Source organism: Dreissena polymorpha, chromosome 5, assembly GCF_020536995.1.
Source record: "Dreissena polymorpha isolate Duluth1 chromosome 5, UMN_Dpol_1.0, whole genome shotgun sequence".
Lineage (NCBI taxonomy): Eukaryota > Metazoa > Mollusca > Bivalvia > Myida > Dreissenidae > Dreissena > Dreissena polymorpha.
In genome coordinates this window covers 41,101,392-41,116,081 of record NC_068359.1, presented here as the reverse complement: position 1 = coordinate 41,116,081, position 14,690 = coordinate 41,101,392, and the positions used below count along the sequence as shown (strand labels likewise).

Here is a 14,690-nt window from a genome sequence, read left to right as displayed (position 1 = left end):
CGTGTATACAACTGGACTTCAGGTTTTAAAAAACAAATGATTCTGGCAACGAAAGACTTTTATGCAAGAGCTTCATGTAGAATAAAGGTAATATAACTTCGTGTGATATTGTTTGTACAAACACATAAATATAATAATTATCACACACAAGCGAATCTGTAAATAATGCTTAGCACAGGGTCATACAATAACATGAAATGTACCAAATCATATGAAGATTTTTCAGAGCAAAGCACTCATATTCTACTGTGAAAATATTATTTTTAGATTTTTATTTTTTCATATTTGTATTATCCTTTTATACGACTTCCAACTGTTTCTGTATAATCTATCAACCGATTTCCCTAAGATTGACAGTATTACCATAAGAACTGTATATCGATTACTTATACTTAATATGCCTTCATTATATTTTTCCTTATGTAAGTAACACATTTCTTCAGTTTTAGATACACATGTACATGTGGAAGGCTTCACGTGTCGAGAGGCAATGCTTAAGGCTGATATTGCTTTTCTCGTGTCACAGTACACAATAAATAATAGAGCCCATTTTATGCTTTTCTTCAATGGCGTCTTTTGTATCAGTTTGAATATGAGCAACCCATAAGATTGAAGAATCAATACGCGAATTTTGTATAACTCCCCAAAGCCAACTGTGCATACAGCGGAATACCGTACAACGACAACCTTCACCAAGTACGCACTTTTTTCTAACAGCGTACGGTAATTATGTATTGCCGATTAATAAGCAAGCATAATGAAAAAGTGTGTGAATTATGAACTTTTAAAATAAATTCTGAAAACTTTGTTTCTTCAGTCAACAAACCGTAGCAAGCCCAAGTGGTGTCTATAGGAACGCAACCTAGCACATTTAGCACGCGAAGGTTTTTAACTTATATCTTTACATATGAACAACATGCTTCATGATATCGTTGTGCTGTTAATGACAAACATACATGAAATCGGCTGCACAACATATTTTATTTTTAAGGATTTATATTGGTTTCAGTTGAGTCCATCAAAATGAATAAAAGTCCGAGTGTAGCAAAACCCTTTAACTGTTCAATATGAAGATAATTTGAAGATAAAAACAAATAAACGTTATCAGATCCTTAGTTACGGTTTGCTATAAAAGCCAGACACGCTGTTTAAAAACTTAGTATCGCAATTTTTAATGCGCAGTAGAGTGAATAATTTACCTAAAGCAAGAATTTATCTGTGCGGTTAATTATTGGAGTTTACAATATTTCAGTTAGAAAAATGTTTTTCTTTGTTGTATTAATTATTGGTATGTTGTATTGTGATGCTCAGTATGGTAAGTAAATGCTTTTTCACTTTTAATAGCCTATTACTTCATGATGATTTATAATAAAAGCAATTAAATATCAATTGTTATTTGAAATTTTCGCGTATACAATCATACAAAAGTATGAAATAAACTAATAACCTGTATTTCAGTCCCTGCCAAATGTGATGAAAACAAGCCTTGTTCAGATAACACAACCATGTTCTGCGAAGAGGGATTCTGTCACATAGGTGAGTACAATACAAAGTATAAAATACTTTATATTGCGTTATTATGGCAAACGGATAATACAAACAGTGCGGATGTCTGGCAAAAATAGGATTTATTTTGTCAATATTTTACTGTTGGCGAAAGCCAAAAGTGTAATTGTTTATGTAAACTATATTATTTCATTCGAAAATATATAAAAAAAAAACATATCATTTTATCTAACATGTTTGACCTGCTATATCATTGAATGTAAAATTCGTTTGTTGCTTAATTACAAGGAACTTGCACGTGCAATATATTTAAGGGTTACCCCTTTTCATGCTACTTACGAACACATAATATATTCTTTTTTAAATGATCATTTTCCTAAAAGCAAAGAAATATTAATAATGTGTTGGATTTGGTCAACAAAGATGCCTACGATATCCTCTTGAGTGCGACACACAGACACAACATAGCACATGTCTTTTCAACGCGACTCACGACAATGAACACAGCACTCGATATTATATTGCAAAATGGCAGATGTTCGACTTAGATTAAATATAAATGGTATTGTTATAATAAATTAAGTTTCTAATCATCGCACCGCGGTTCGCAAACAAATGTCAGTCCTTAATATTACATGTTCGCATCCGTTATTCTAGAAATCAATGACTAACTATATCAGAAAACTAATATACATTAAATTACTAATCGGTTGACATTCGACATATCGCGAAATTCGCCCGACAGAATGCCATTGATCAACAGGCACTCAAACTTGTATATAATATACATATGTTTATATTTGTTCAAACAATAATAAAGCCCCATTAATAGTTGACTATCCTTTATATTGATCGTCCTTTAAAAATGCTAACCCGGGTTATGACTATTCCTACAAATTTATTTAATTCCGGTCACAAGTTGTTGAGAAAGGTTTTGCGAACTTAAGGACTACAGACAGAGAGGAAACTTTTATTACAAACGTTCCACTTAAATGTTCGGGGATCATAACATAATTATAGTTTCGTGGATTGTTGCGTTGTTCTTCCGTCTGTGATGTTATTCCTTTTAATTATATCAACGTTAAATTCACTCTTTATAGGAAATCGCAGACATTCTAACTAGATGACTTAACACACATTTTAAAGCAAATTTTACCCAATTTAAATTGTTGGCTTATAATTATATACAGATATCCCATTTAAAGTTCAGCATGAAGTTATACTAAGGCATATTAGACAAAATGCACATTTTTTGTTCATGGTGCGGTGTTACTCTGATAGTCCAGTCAATCTACACTTCGACCTCAAACAAATTGCAACAGAATTTCTGAGTGCGCAAATATGTTGATTAAAGCATTATATAAATAATATAAAAAGTCTAGAAAAATCCATGTTGGGGAAAGTTGTAAAATTTATGATTTTTTTTTAGTAATTTTAAATGATATTTTGTGACAGTTCTCGTCTACCGTAGAATAACATCGTCTGCAGATGAACGATAGTGGGTTTCTATTATTTCTTAAAAGCCGGACATTTGAATATAAAGATCAAAATTCGAATGAGAAAGGTAAGTCTAGCAATATATATTTTATTCAATAATTTATATTTGAGCGCATGTTCATGTTTAAACGGTGAAGAATGTCCGTAAATGAAGAATGTAATGTGTTTTCGTGTTTTTTCATTGATGACAATCCAAAAACGTTTAAAAAAGCATGTTTCGTCTCATAACAGGAGCTTCAATGATCTGCTTCGTGTTATTTGATATATTTCTTCTGCACATGTATTTATATTCTGCTTTTGATTGATAAAGCTATTACCAAAAATCGATTTCTATCGGCGAGAATTTGTAGAAAAATAAAAAACTACGGAAGTCTATATTTGCCATAAATCTATAAACGGATTTAAAAACCGAACCTGTAAATGACCTCTTTAATGCATACATAATAATCGTCATGATTGCTTGTAAAAATTCGCGTAGACGTCTAGTTCAATATAATGCTTTTTTATAGTCTTAATCACTCTTAATGTATACATTATCCCCCAATTACCTTGAGTCGAGCGGTTAAGGACACAACTAAAATAATTTCTGAATTAATTCAAAAAATGAGGCAATAAACGCTGTACCTTAAAAAATTTATTTAATTCCCGTTCAACCAATGTCAAAATTGTTTATTCACAGCGTGTTAAACAACGCAAATGACATACACTACGCGCGTTGTTTACCTTGAGTCGAGAGATCACATCTGAGAAGCGAGAGTACTCGATTGCAATTGGCAGGAGGTCAGCAAAACTTCGAAAATTCGATTCACTGAACAAATTTAGAGAAACTGAAAGATTAAAAAAAAATTCATATCTTCTATTTACCATTTAACAAATTTCTGTTTTATCGGTCGATCTTCATTTGAGCAACATTGACACGAAAAAGTGCTCAAGAGTTGAAAAAGAAATAACGTTCGCAATTTCTTCAAATAAAATGTTGGCATATTTATGTTTCTATTAAAAGATTTGATAAAATTATCATCCAATCGTGACAGGGCTTACCCACTGAACGTGTGTTTATCGTCATGTAACCTATTTTCGCGATGTGCGTTCACAAATTGTTCCATGCAACATTTTCTGGGAATCGTGAACAAATTAAAGAATTTTCATTCAAATAAATTAAATACATGATTTTTTTGTGTTTAAACCAGGACAGTGGTCTGCAATGTATGTGCCACTTTAATGAAGAGTACCGAAAAAAAATGCAAGAAATAGGCATACATTTGGATTATTTTAGTTGAAGTAAGATTTTTAAATACAATTAATATGTTTTTTCCTTATATTAGTCATGTCTGTAACTAATTTCCAGCGTATGAATATAAGTAAAAAAAACAAACTCGGAGCGCATGCGTGTGACGTCATCACGAGAGCCGCGTTATTAATGTAAACATAGTGATCGACTTTGGGTCATGCTCGACTCAAGGTAATTGGGGGATATATACTGCGTTGTTACTTGTAATCTTGCTTTTTAGTTTTTATCGTGAATCTGATTATGAAAAGGAATATTTCATGGTTGTGGACAGTAATGGTGTTCCGATGGTATGTGGCGCACTCGTTGATTGTGTAAAATTGTATTGCAATATTCCAGCAGGCTCTTGAAAAACAAAGGCACCCAATCAGTTCGTGTGATATAATCCATCATAACACCGTAGTCATCTAATAATCCTATTTTTGTACCTAGTTTCTAATCTGAAACAAATACTGATAGAATGATAGAATCCCCGTAGTTCATACACTTATTTTGTTTAAATAAAAAGGTTTACTGAACAAAAAGTGGGATTAATAGAATAATAGATTAGTGTTTTTTGTTTTGTAAGCCTCGCATGATAAACCTGATCTATAATCAACACTTACCCATTATTCTCCATATTAAACAGGAAATGAGTGTCGATCATTCGAGCTACCCTTAATTGAATTACTAGTAAAATTCTGAAACCTAACAACTGATTTTCGTTTATTAACATTTCAGATGGATCACCAAGGGATATGTTTTGAACTGTTACATATCCAGTAAATACGAATGGGTAGTAGGACAAAAACTTGAATTTTAAAAGGTAAGATTGGTCAATTAATCTATATCGTAACTGTCTGCTTTATAGAAGCTTGCAAGATGTTAATGTGCCAATTCAACAATCACTAAGTGTTATATGTCATTAAAGTTTATCAGTATATTTCGTTTCATATTTAGTTCTATTTACACGAAATGCAAAGTCCATCTCGTTCAAAATTGGAATTTATAAATATACCATATAATTGTATGTTTGGTCAGATAAGTTAGTTCTTTTACTTATAAAATAAAAAAATAATTTCAGAATGGATTCCTGTCGGACCTGTAAGCGTGAGTTTGACAACAATGAAACCGTGAAACTAAGTGAGATTGGCCAAACAAGTATTGGGCCGACAAACCTGAACGTTGCCAGTTTTACATGCACTATCTGGCTGTGATACAACAACCCATATTATCGGGATCAGCAAAGGCGCAGCTTAAAAAAAAATTCTTAAAAATAAAGATGTAGCTAACCATGCCTGCGATTTTTTGTCACACAGCAACAAGGATGTTCTTATTGTGAGTGGTGAACGAATTCTGGGCGCATTATTAGGCAGATTGTCCGTTGAGACACTGGATTTGTTGAGGTTAATGATGTTTTCGCAAAAGTTCATGTCGAGCACCAACTACGTTCAGGTAAAGTCATTGCCACCAACGTCTGCCGCCGCTAAATAACACAGTATGAGAACGTTTTTCCAAGTTCATGAATGGATTGAAAATGGAGAAAACCTTTCGCCTACTGAATGGGGATTCGAACTGAAAGACAATAAGTTTATGCCCCAGAAAACGGATCGACCTTCTGCACCCGAGATGCTACTGAAAATGGTGAAATGCAAACAACACTGTGACACAAAGAGATGTTCATGTAGGAAAAATGGCTTAGAGTGTTCTGCGGGATGCTCAATATGTCGTGGAATCAGCTGTACAAATGTAGAGAAGTTCAACGAAAAAGACTCTGATATTGACTAAAACACATGTTTAATTATGAGACGCCAATTGTACAATGACAAATTCATTATTAGACTTCAATATTAACTAAGAGTTTAAACTGTCATTATATCCATTATTGTCCCCTACCAGTTTCACCGGAGGAGACTTATGGTTTGCGCTCGATGTGTCTGTCAGTCTGTCTGTCAGTCCGTAAGTCCATCAGTCTGTCAAACTTTTCTGGATCCTGCGATAACTTTAAAAGTTCTTCATATTTGTTCATGAAACTTAAAACATGCATAGATGGCAATATGAACATTATGCACGTCATTTCATTTTGTTCCTACGTCAAAAATTCTGGTTGCAATAGCAACAAATTAAACAAAATCTGACAATAGTGAAGCCGGTTGGGGACATATATTGCTTGGCAATAGTCTTGTTGTTACTGCGACTTTTAAAACCTGTTTTACACAATTTGCAGTTATTTTAAATTCAAAGATGTACTTATCAGTGTACGTCACATAATTTTATTGAAATTATTATGTACAAAATAATCAAGTTTACAGATTTTGTAATAGTTCAACTGCATAATATGATATTTGACCTTTTAAAAGTCAAGGTCAACCATTGTGACCCAAGGTCAATGCATTATTTATATATTTTTAAACATTTAGCAAATGTGTATGAACTTATTTAAGAAAAAATATGTATCTAATACTGTCTATATAGAAAATTCACATGAATCGAAATGAAATTACTTTGTATAAGACTACCCCACCCATTCTTTATATAGAGATACAACACAAAGTTTAAATGAATATTTGTATAATTATGAAAAAAATTCTGACAGATATATTCTTATCTCATATTTTAAACAAATGTATGTGTGTAAAAGTCAATAGATCTATACAAGATATTGTTATATTCAACACTACTCAATAAAAGCTATGTGTTATCATATAGAAATACCCCACCCACTTTGCAATTTTATATATAAAAAGGGAATAGTGTGTTATAAAAGATACTATTGTTTCTGTTACTTTAATTGTCATAATAGATTTAGATATAGCTATGTTAACATGGATGTTTTATGTAAAAATGATGGGAAAAGATGGGAAATGAAATACATATGAATAATAAGGAGTTTCAAAGTAGAAAAATAAATACATATATTAGCCTATATTTGGTCTCGTTTTTTGTAACTTTCCCAAGCGAAGATTTTTCTAGACTTTTGATCTGTTATACTATATGCATTTATGATTTAAAAACACCCAAAACATTTTCTGTTGCGATTTGTTTGAAGTTTTGGGCGTATTTGAGCTAGAATGACTGGACTATGATGCTCGTCACTTGTGAATATATGTAGTGTATGCGAATTCGTTTTTTGAATATTTCATTCGCATAGCTGTTGGAAAAAAATGTACAACTTTGACCGAACAGACAACACCTTCTCAGACTGGACAAGATGGCAGCTCTTCCGGACAACCTCTATCCACTGCCACACCTGCAAACACCGCTACTGGCACTCAGCCAAATGCCGGTATTTGTTTATCTTTAGATTATATACGATACTAAACAATAAGTTAGCAATATTCCGTCAAAGCTTATGAGTAACTTTAAAACAAAAGTTAACATCAATATAAGTATATAATGTTCTACAATAATAAGCAATTATTCGCATATTCACCAACGTATATTACCTTACAGTGTTATTATGATACACGTTCATCATTTTTTTTTAAATTTTGGAGAGTTACTTTCAGCACATGAAGCGCGTTGTAAAATAATGTTTTAATTTATTAAAGGTCAACAAACACCATCTATAACAGCATCAGCCACGCACACTTCAAAAAACAGCAACCCTTCTACTTCACCGGCTCCAAACCCATCAAGCGATACAAACAGACCCCCAGCTCAATCAACTACAATAACAACACCTATTAAACCAGCAGACGTAAATACAACAACACAACAAGGACAAACCTCAGTGAAAAGGAAGAAGCGCAATGACGGCATGCAACAGGAGTGCGTATCAAATGGAATTTGTAGTATGCGGGATAATGTCAAACTCTGCGAATGTGTGGGTGGCTATTCTAAAGACGATAATGGATTATGCAAAAGTACGTATTCTAGATTTAACATACCATATCAAAACGGCCACTCACTTGGCAAAACAATCCTGAATAAGACTGCGCTTTCAAATATATAACGTGCAAAATTGTGTGATAAACGTCGTATTTTAATTATCACTTTTACAAATTGTCGTTGTAGTTTATATTTGAAAATCTCATTTGATCTTAGTATTAATTTAAACAAGTTAAAGCATTGCTAAGACTGTTAAGTTTGACATGTATTATTGATTTAATATTTCAGAATCTGGCGCGGATAGCTTCAATCCAGCGGGGATACAGCTTTTTTCTGCGATGGTGGCATTGATCTTTCTTATCTAGGTCATGGGCACAGTAAACACTATCATAAAACAACATCTAAGTCAATAATAGGGCAAAGACGTAAATTAAAAAAAAACCCGATCTGTAAAGAAACATGTGTTAGGAGATAATCATACAAACCTACGTATTTTTATATGTGTCTTGTTCTGTGAAAATTTGGCAAAATGCATGTGCGTAAAGTGCCGTCCCATATTAGCCTGTGCAGTCCGCACAGGCTAATCAGGGACGACACTTTTCGCATAAATGGTATTTTTCTATTAAAGGAAGTCCCTTTTTACCGAAAATCTAGTTTAAGCGGAAAGTGTCGTCCCTGATTAGCCTGTGCGGACTGCACAGGCCTATCTGGGACGACACTTTACGCACATGCATTATGCCTTGTTTTCTCAGAACAAGACACATATACACTCATCAATTGTTTACAGCTTTCTGTTGATATCGTTATGATTTTTAAATTATGTTATGCTGCTTTAATTTGCAAAGGCATAGCCATAGATTTGTAATTGATTGGCTTTGAAAGTGGGTGTGAAGGAGAACCGGTGCATTCTGTCATGGATTGCATTGTGATGAGTGTAATGGTGGCTCGCACATGCCTGATGACGCTCTCATGCATGGAATTGGCAATGTGCGGCCATCATCCATAGAATACGATAGTAACAACACGGTTAAGAAGTCGTTTGTTAACATCGCTTTTGGCCAAACTAGAAATTATAGGAGAGGAATAGTAGAATTATAATAAAATGTTAAATGGTCAACTGGTTTTACGTTTTCAATTGAAGAAGTTTAGCTTTGTGTATTGTATTGGTCAATAAATAAATAACGTGTCTGAGATGTAATGCGCAGGAATTCAACACCCTCATGTCGACCCATTGGTGCAAAAAAGTACCACGTGCCTTCTAATTTCAATGTCACCTGGTACCTTTTTGCACCAATGGGGCGATGTGTTTTCTACAGTTCCTTTTATGCATGTATCCAAATGAGATGCGCATAGAGGCCAATATAAAGAGGATAGAGCGAGCATGCTTTTGGTTCTAAGATGATTTTATAAATTATTTGCAAGTTTGAATTGGAGGTGTATGCTACTGTGCTTTGTTCCGTTTCTTTACTTAGTATGCGTTGTTATGTGTAGTTGTTTAATAGAATTGTTGTCCGTATTTTAAGCGAGTATCATGACATGATGTTATAATTATGTTAGATAATTTAGAAGTTCTAATTAATACAAAGTTATTGGCAAAATTATGAGTTAGATACTAGGGCAAAATGAACGCGCTTTGTGATTGTTGCGTCCTTTTGCAACAGGTCCTAAATGACGGGATACCGATAGTGTATGTTCACAAAACGCCAGTGATATCACCGCATATCACTTTGCTTCTCCTATTCGATATGATAATTATATTGATATATTAGAAACTGATATAAACAACTTGAGCAGCGTCATGAGAAATGTAGGAATTATAACGGGTTTGCTAAACGAAATATATAAGTATCGCTTTCGGAAAACGATTTCATAATGTTCGGCAGCGGTTTTAAGAAGATGCAGGTTTAAATTGAAGCAATTCAGCCCAAGTTCCATAATTTATACAGGAGTGTGAACATTACAAGTGTTTACGAAAGAATTTTTTTTTTAGATTTGCGAATACATCGTCGATTATTCTAAAAGGATCCATAGAAGCGGACCTACCTGTGTTATCAGACATGAAGGAAAATACTGACTTTAAAATTAATCAAACATAATACCAGGGTTTCTGAAAGGATAAAACAAAAATTGATTTTTAAAATAACGTTATAAGTGTCCATGACGCATGTTCATCGAAGTGGCTTAAATCCCTTCATATGCTACTTCTTGTGATTTGATTTTATTTAAGTACGGTTAATATTTATTGAAGATATTAGGTTTTACTAGGGCTTAAATATGCGTGTCTCTCCAAGACCATTACAAACAACAGCTGTTTTCAACATCTATTCACAAATGGTTCTGTTGATAGTTATGAAACTTCACGAACCAATTAATGAAGAACGTCTCTTATAACAAAAATATAACGAATGTTATTTAATTAAACTTTTACATTAATATTTTTCATGATACCAATATTTACAGAAAAATAAATTATTTTAAACCTGAAAATTAAATTCTAAAACCAAAGAATGCATGGTGTGATGAATATTTGTGTTAAACGATGATTAGATATATAATAGACATATATTCGTCTCTTTAAATACATACGTTTACTATAAATCATTTCTGGTATTTATATGTTTTTAATCTCTTTATACTCATTTATTAAATAAAAGTATGTCCCAAAACTTTTCTTCCGTTTCGATACTATTATTCATTTTGCTGTCGGTCTGTTGATGTAATGACCACAAAAGTATAATTGAAGTTGCATATCTGTAGCAGCTATATAGTTGATGTAAATTACAAGATGAACACTCATAAAATAAATAAAGAAAAATGCCTATGTCATGAATTAGCTTTTCAAATGTTTCACCACTTATTTTTTTACCGATGTTCATGTACTTCGCAATCAAGTCTTGCATATCAGATCAGCTGCGAACAGCGGAAAACTACAGCACAAGATCACAATCCAGAATAAAGATTTTGAGCGGAAACAAATGCTTTTCAAACCTATGTCTGCAAGTTATGGGCTTCGTCGTTGACCACCCATGATGATACCGGAGACATGAGTTAAGTTTCATTTGAATTCTGAAGAGGTTCCTCAAATATGTACTAATGTACTCTTTAATAAAACCTGACAATACATTCCTCTTGTATGCAAACATTGACCGGACAATTAATTAGTTTGTTGGTAAAAAATGTTAAAAAAATACATTGGCGTAGTTGAACGCAAACGTTAACCTGACGTACAAAAAGACAATAATTCTGCTAAATTTCAGGTAATAGTTATGGAAACTGGTCAGAGACCTCGCCCAATGACTCACGTATGTGAATTTCCCCTTTATATATAATGTAGCAGTACGCAGACGTCGAATAGTCGAGCTAAAATAGTGAACGTCTTTTTAATATTGCATGCAAAACTGCAGCAATAAGCCCGTCGAATATTACATATGCTTTTGAAATGGAGCAGAGCATCAGGATAACTGTTTGTCAGAGATTCATCAAAAGACTATGTGTGTGAAACAATGATTTCTGATTATCTTTTCAATCTTTAAATTTGTTTACTTAAATCAATCACGACAATTTTTTCTAAAACGATTTATTTACTGAAATATTCTTTTTTAGTCTTTACTGGAAAATTCGACGATTTCAATCATGATGGACTAAACAAAGCATATTGGAACGTTACACTGAACTTCGTTTTTCTGATTCAAATTTGCTTAATTGTATTATATAAGACTTAACAAGAGTATAAAATAAAATAAAGTTTTATGAAAAATTTCCTTTGACACTTAATCAATTCAAACGTTATGGTGTGTAGGATGGTTAAATTATACGACTCATCATTACATTATATTTTCACTGCGACAACTAGTACCATGTATTACTATTTACCCTTGACACTCGACGATCTGACATGAATAATTAAATCTGCACAAAAACAAAGTCCTTCAAACTTTTCGAAACTATAAACTATGCCAAAGATGACAATTACCTCTACAAAAATAATTGTTTGCATGTGAAGGTTACGATCTAACGAATCTATTCGAATTACGTATGGAGGTAACTATCTTGAAAAGCGACTATGTAGAATCCGACCTGATTTCAGAAAGATGCCACATGATCTTAGCTGCAATCTTTTTGCATCTCTCAGTTGTTTAAGCTTTTATTAAAATCGCAGCCACAAATCGATGTATACGCGCCTAAAAACTGGATTACAAATCATTTTCCTTTGATAGGACCATATCCTCAACAATTGAATGCCACTCTATTTGCTTAACATCCCACTACTATATCGGCCTTGAAATTCCAACCTTACCAATACTCGTCACTTTAAAGAGACTTTTTCACATTTTGCCAACAATCATATTCCCAAAAATAGTCCAAGATTCAAAATTTGATGTATGAACTGCAATCAAAGAAGCAAATTAGCACTTCTGACTTAAAAAAAATATATATACATTTGTTTATTGTTTATTAACCGAAGTCGGAAAAATTAAAAAAGCATTTGTTACGCTTTTCATCGATCATTTAGTTAACACGTGTATAACCTATACGGCGTTTAAAAAACTTCCATACAAAGTAAAGCGCCTGTGATGTGTAGTGGCAATGTGTTACTTTGGCTTCTAGAGGTCCCGTGTTCCAACCAGAGAGCAGCAAAGTGTTTTTATTTAATCATTTTCGCTTGTATCATAATTATGGAATACTATTCCAGGTATATTATATGCATGTATTTTATATAAATAAATATTTTTCTGGAAAATACCAAATATGATAAAATTTATTGAAATAATGCAATCGGATAATACAAGTACCAACAGAAACTTAGCTATGTACATGTATGCACATAAAGCATTTATTAAAAGAAACCTGTATACATATTATTATGATTAATTGTATATAATGCATTACCCAAACTTGACTTCTCGCTCTCTACTCTAGTAGATTCGTTTTTGTTGTTTTTGAAATTACCGTTAAAGCATTGATTGTGAAATTGATTCTAAATGTTGTAATCCAAAACAAAGTGTCCTAGACCATTTAATGTATTGATACATGTACTTTATTTAACAAATTATGAAATTCAATACTGATCACACGTCATGCCTTTTTATATGTTACTATGTTTTGATCATGTATACTCATGGACAGTTTATATATAGTATATATTGAGTAAACCATATATATAATACATAATGGCATGGTTTGGAGAGTTAAATCATTTAATGGTATTTTAAGAAAGTCGGAAATAGGGTAACAAGCCCCTTTTAGACTGCAAGATATTAACTGATTGACATTGACAATACGTTATGTATCTCAAAGAGGGCGTTACCAAGTTTCATAACATATTATATATTTATGCATATTATTTCTTACTTGATAAAAACCTACATAAATTATTTATGTAGATACAGTTTGCTTCCCAACTTGCAGATATTGCACATGTTGACAATTTTAGTTGTGCTATAAGTCAAATTCATTAAACTAAATATTGTGTTCCAGTGTTCATTTTTTTTCATCATATAATATTTGCAGAGGAAATAAAATTGCTTTTGGGCCGTTTAAATATTGTATACAAATAATTGTGTTGTTGTTTGTATGTCACATTGCTGTTTTTGTAGAAAAAAATACACGAAAAGATTGGTATCTGGTGACAAACCGAAATCAATATTATAAAAAGGTATATTACTTCTTGTTGCAAAACGTTTTGCACCGAAACAGCATAGGACACAATGGGTTTAGTGAGATGTCCTTCTCCATTCATTTTGGAGATATATATATGTTCGAGGTAAATACTGTCAACATGTCTTTTTAAAGTGTACATATTATAAATGATTGTTGCATGCGCATATACCAATGCATATCCCTTTTTTCAATATGCTTCAGAATGTGCGAGTACCTTTGTGATTTATTCGACTTAAAGTAAAATGAATACTGACAATCAACGGATATTTCGTACACTATTTCGAAAAAATAAAATTAACACATTAAACATTAATCTTCCTTATAGCAATAGCCAAACTTTTAACGCTAGTTATGGTATGATAACAGAGATTTAAAGAGATACAAAATGCTCGTTTATATTTTTGTGTAGAGCCCTTTATTCCATTTTAATTTCCTGCGACGATATCTATTCATACGACACACGAACACTTACTTGACACATAAACACATGCTTAAAGGGGCATTTTTACAGATTTTGGCATGTATTGAAATTTGTTATTAAATGCTTTATAATAAAAAATGTAAAAATTGGATCTAAAAAGCTCCATTAAAAACAAGAATAAAATTAAAGAAAAAGAAATAGCAATCTTCAACTGGGTTCGATGCACTGACCCCTGGAGTAAAAGTAAATCGCTTAGACCACTCGGCCATCCGTGCTCATACAATGAGTGATGTATTTAATACTCTATATACGCAATCCTCGAAGTTACACACAATATAACGAAAACAGCATAACTCTGCAAAAAATTATGTAATCGTTTCGCGTTGCAACGCTTTATAATTTTCTGGTTTTTTAAATCGTCAAAAGATGCACATAATGGATATTTTAGAGCATGGTAAATGCTTAGTATTACTGTTTCCTCACAAATATCATAACTACAACGAAAAT

General features: G+C 32.6%; 2 protein-coding genes across 4 annotated transcripts in view; both read left to right on the top strand.

Moving 5' to 3' along the window:
* The window catches only part of LOC127881044 (uncharacterized), a 133,745-nt gene that overhangs the window by 14,036 nt on the left and 105,019 nt on the right, over positions 1–14,690 (top strand). The gene's annotated exons all lie outside the window — the stretch shown is intronic.
* On the top strand, positions 1,147–9,218 carry LOC127881040 (uncharacterized). Of its 2 annotated transcripts, none has more exons than XM_052428633.1 (5): positions 1,147–1,315; positions 1,459–1,536; positions 7,422–7,556; positions 7,822–8,136; positions 8,390–9,218. In XM_052428633.1, the coding sequence occupies exons 1-5, from the start codon at positions 1,261–1,263 to the stop codon at positions 8,464–8,466; spliced, it is 660 nt and encodes a 219-aa protein (XP_052284593.1). In that variant the 5' UTR covers positions 1,147–1,260; the 3' UTR covers positions 8,467–9,218. The 2 variants fall into 2 exon arrangements, with proteins under 2 accessions (XP_052284593.1, XP_052284594.1); XM_052428634.1 differs by having other exon boundaries at positions 1,148–1,315; positions 7,846–8,136.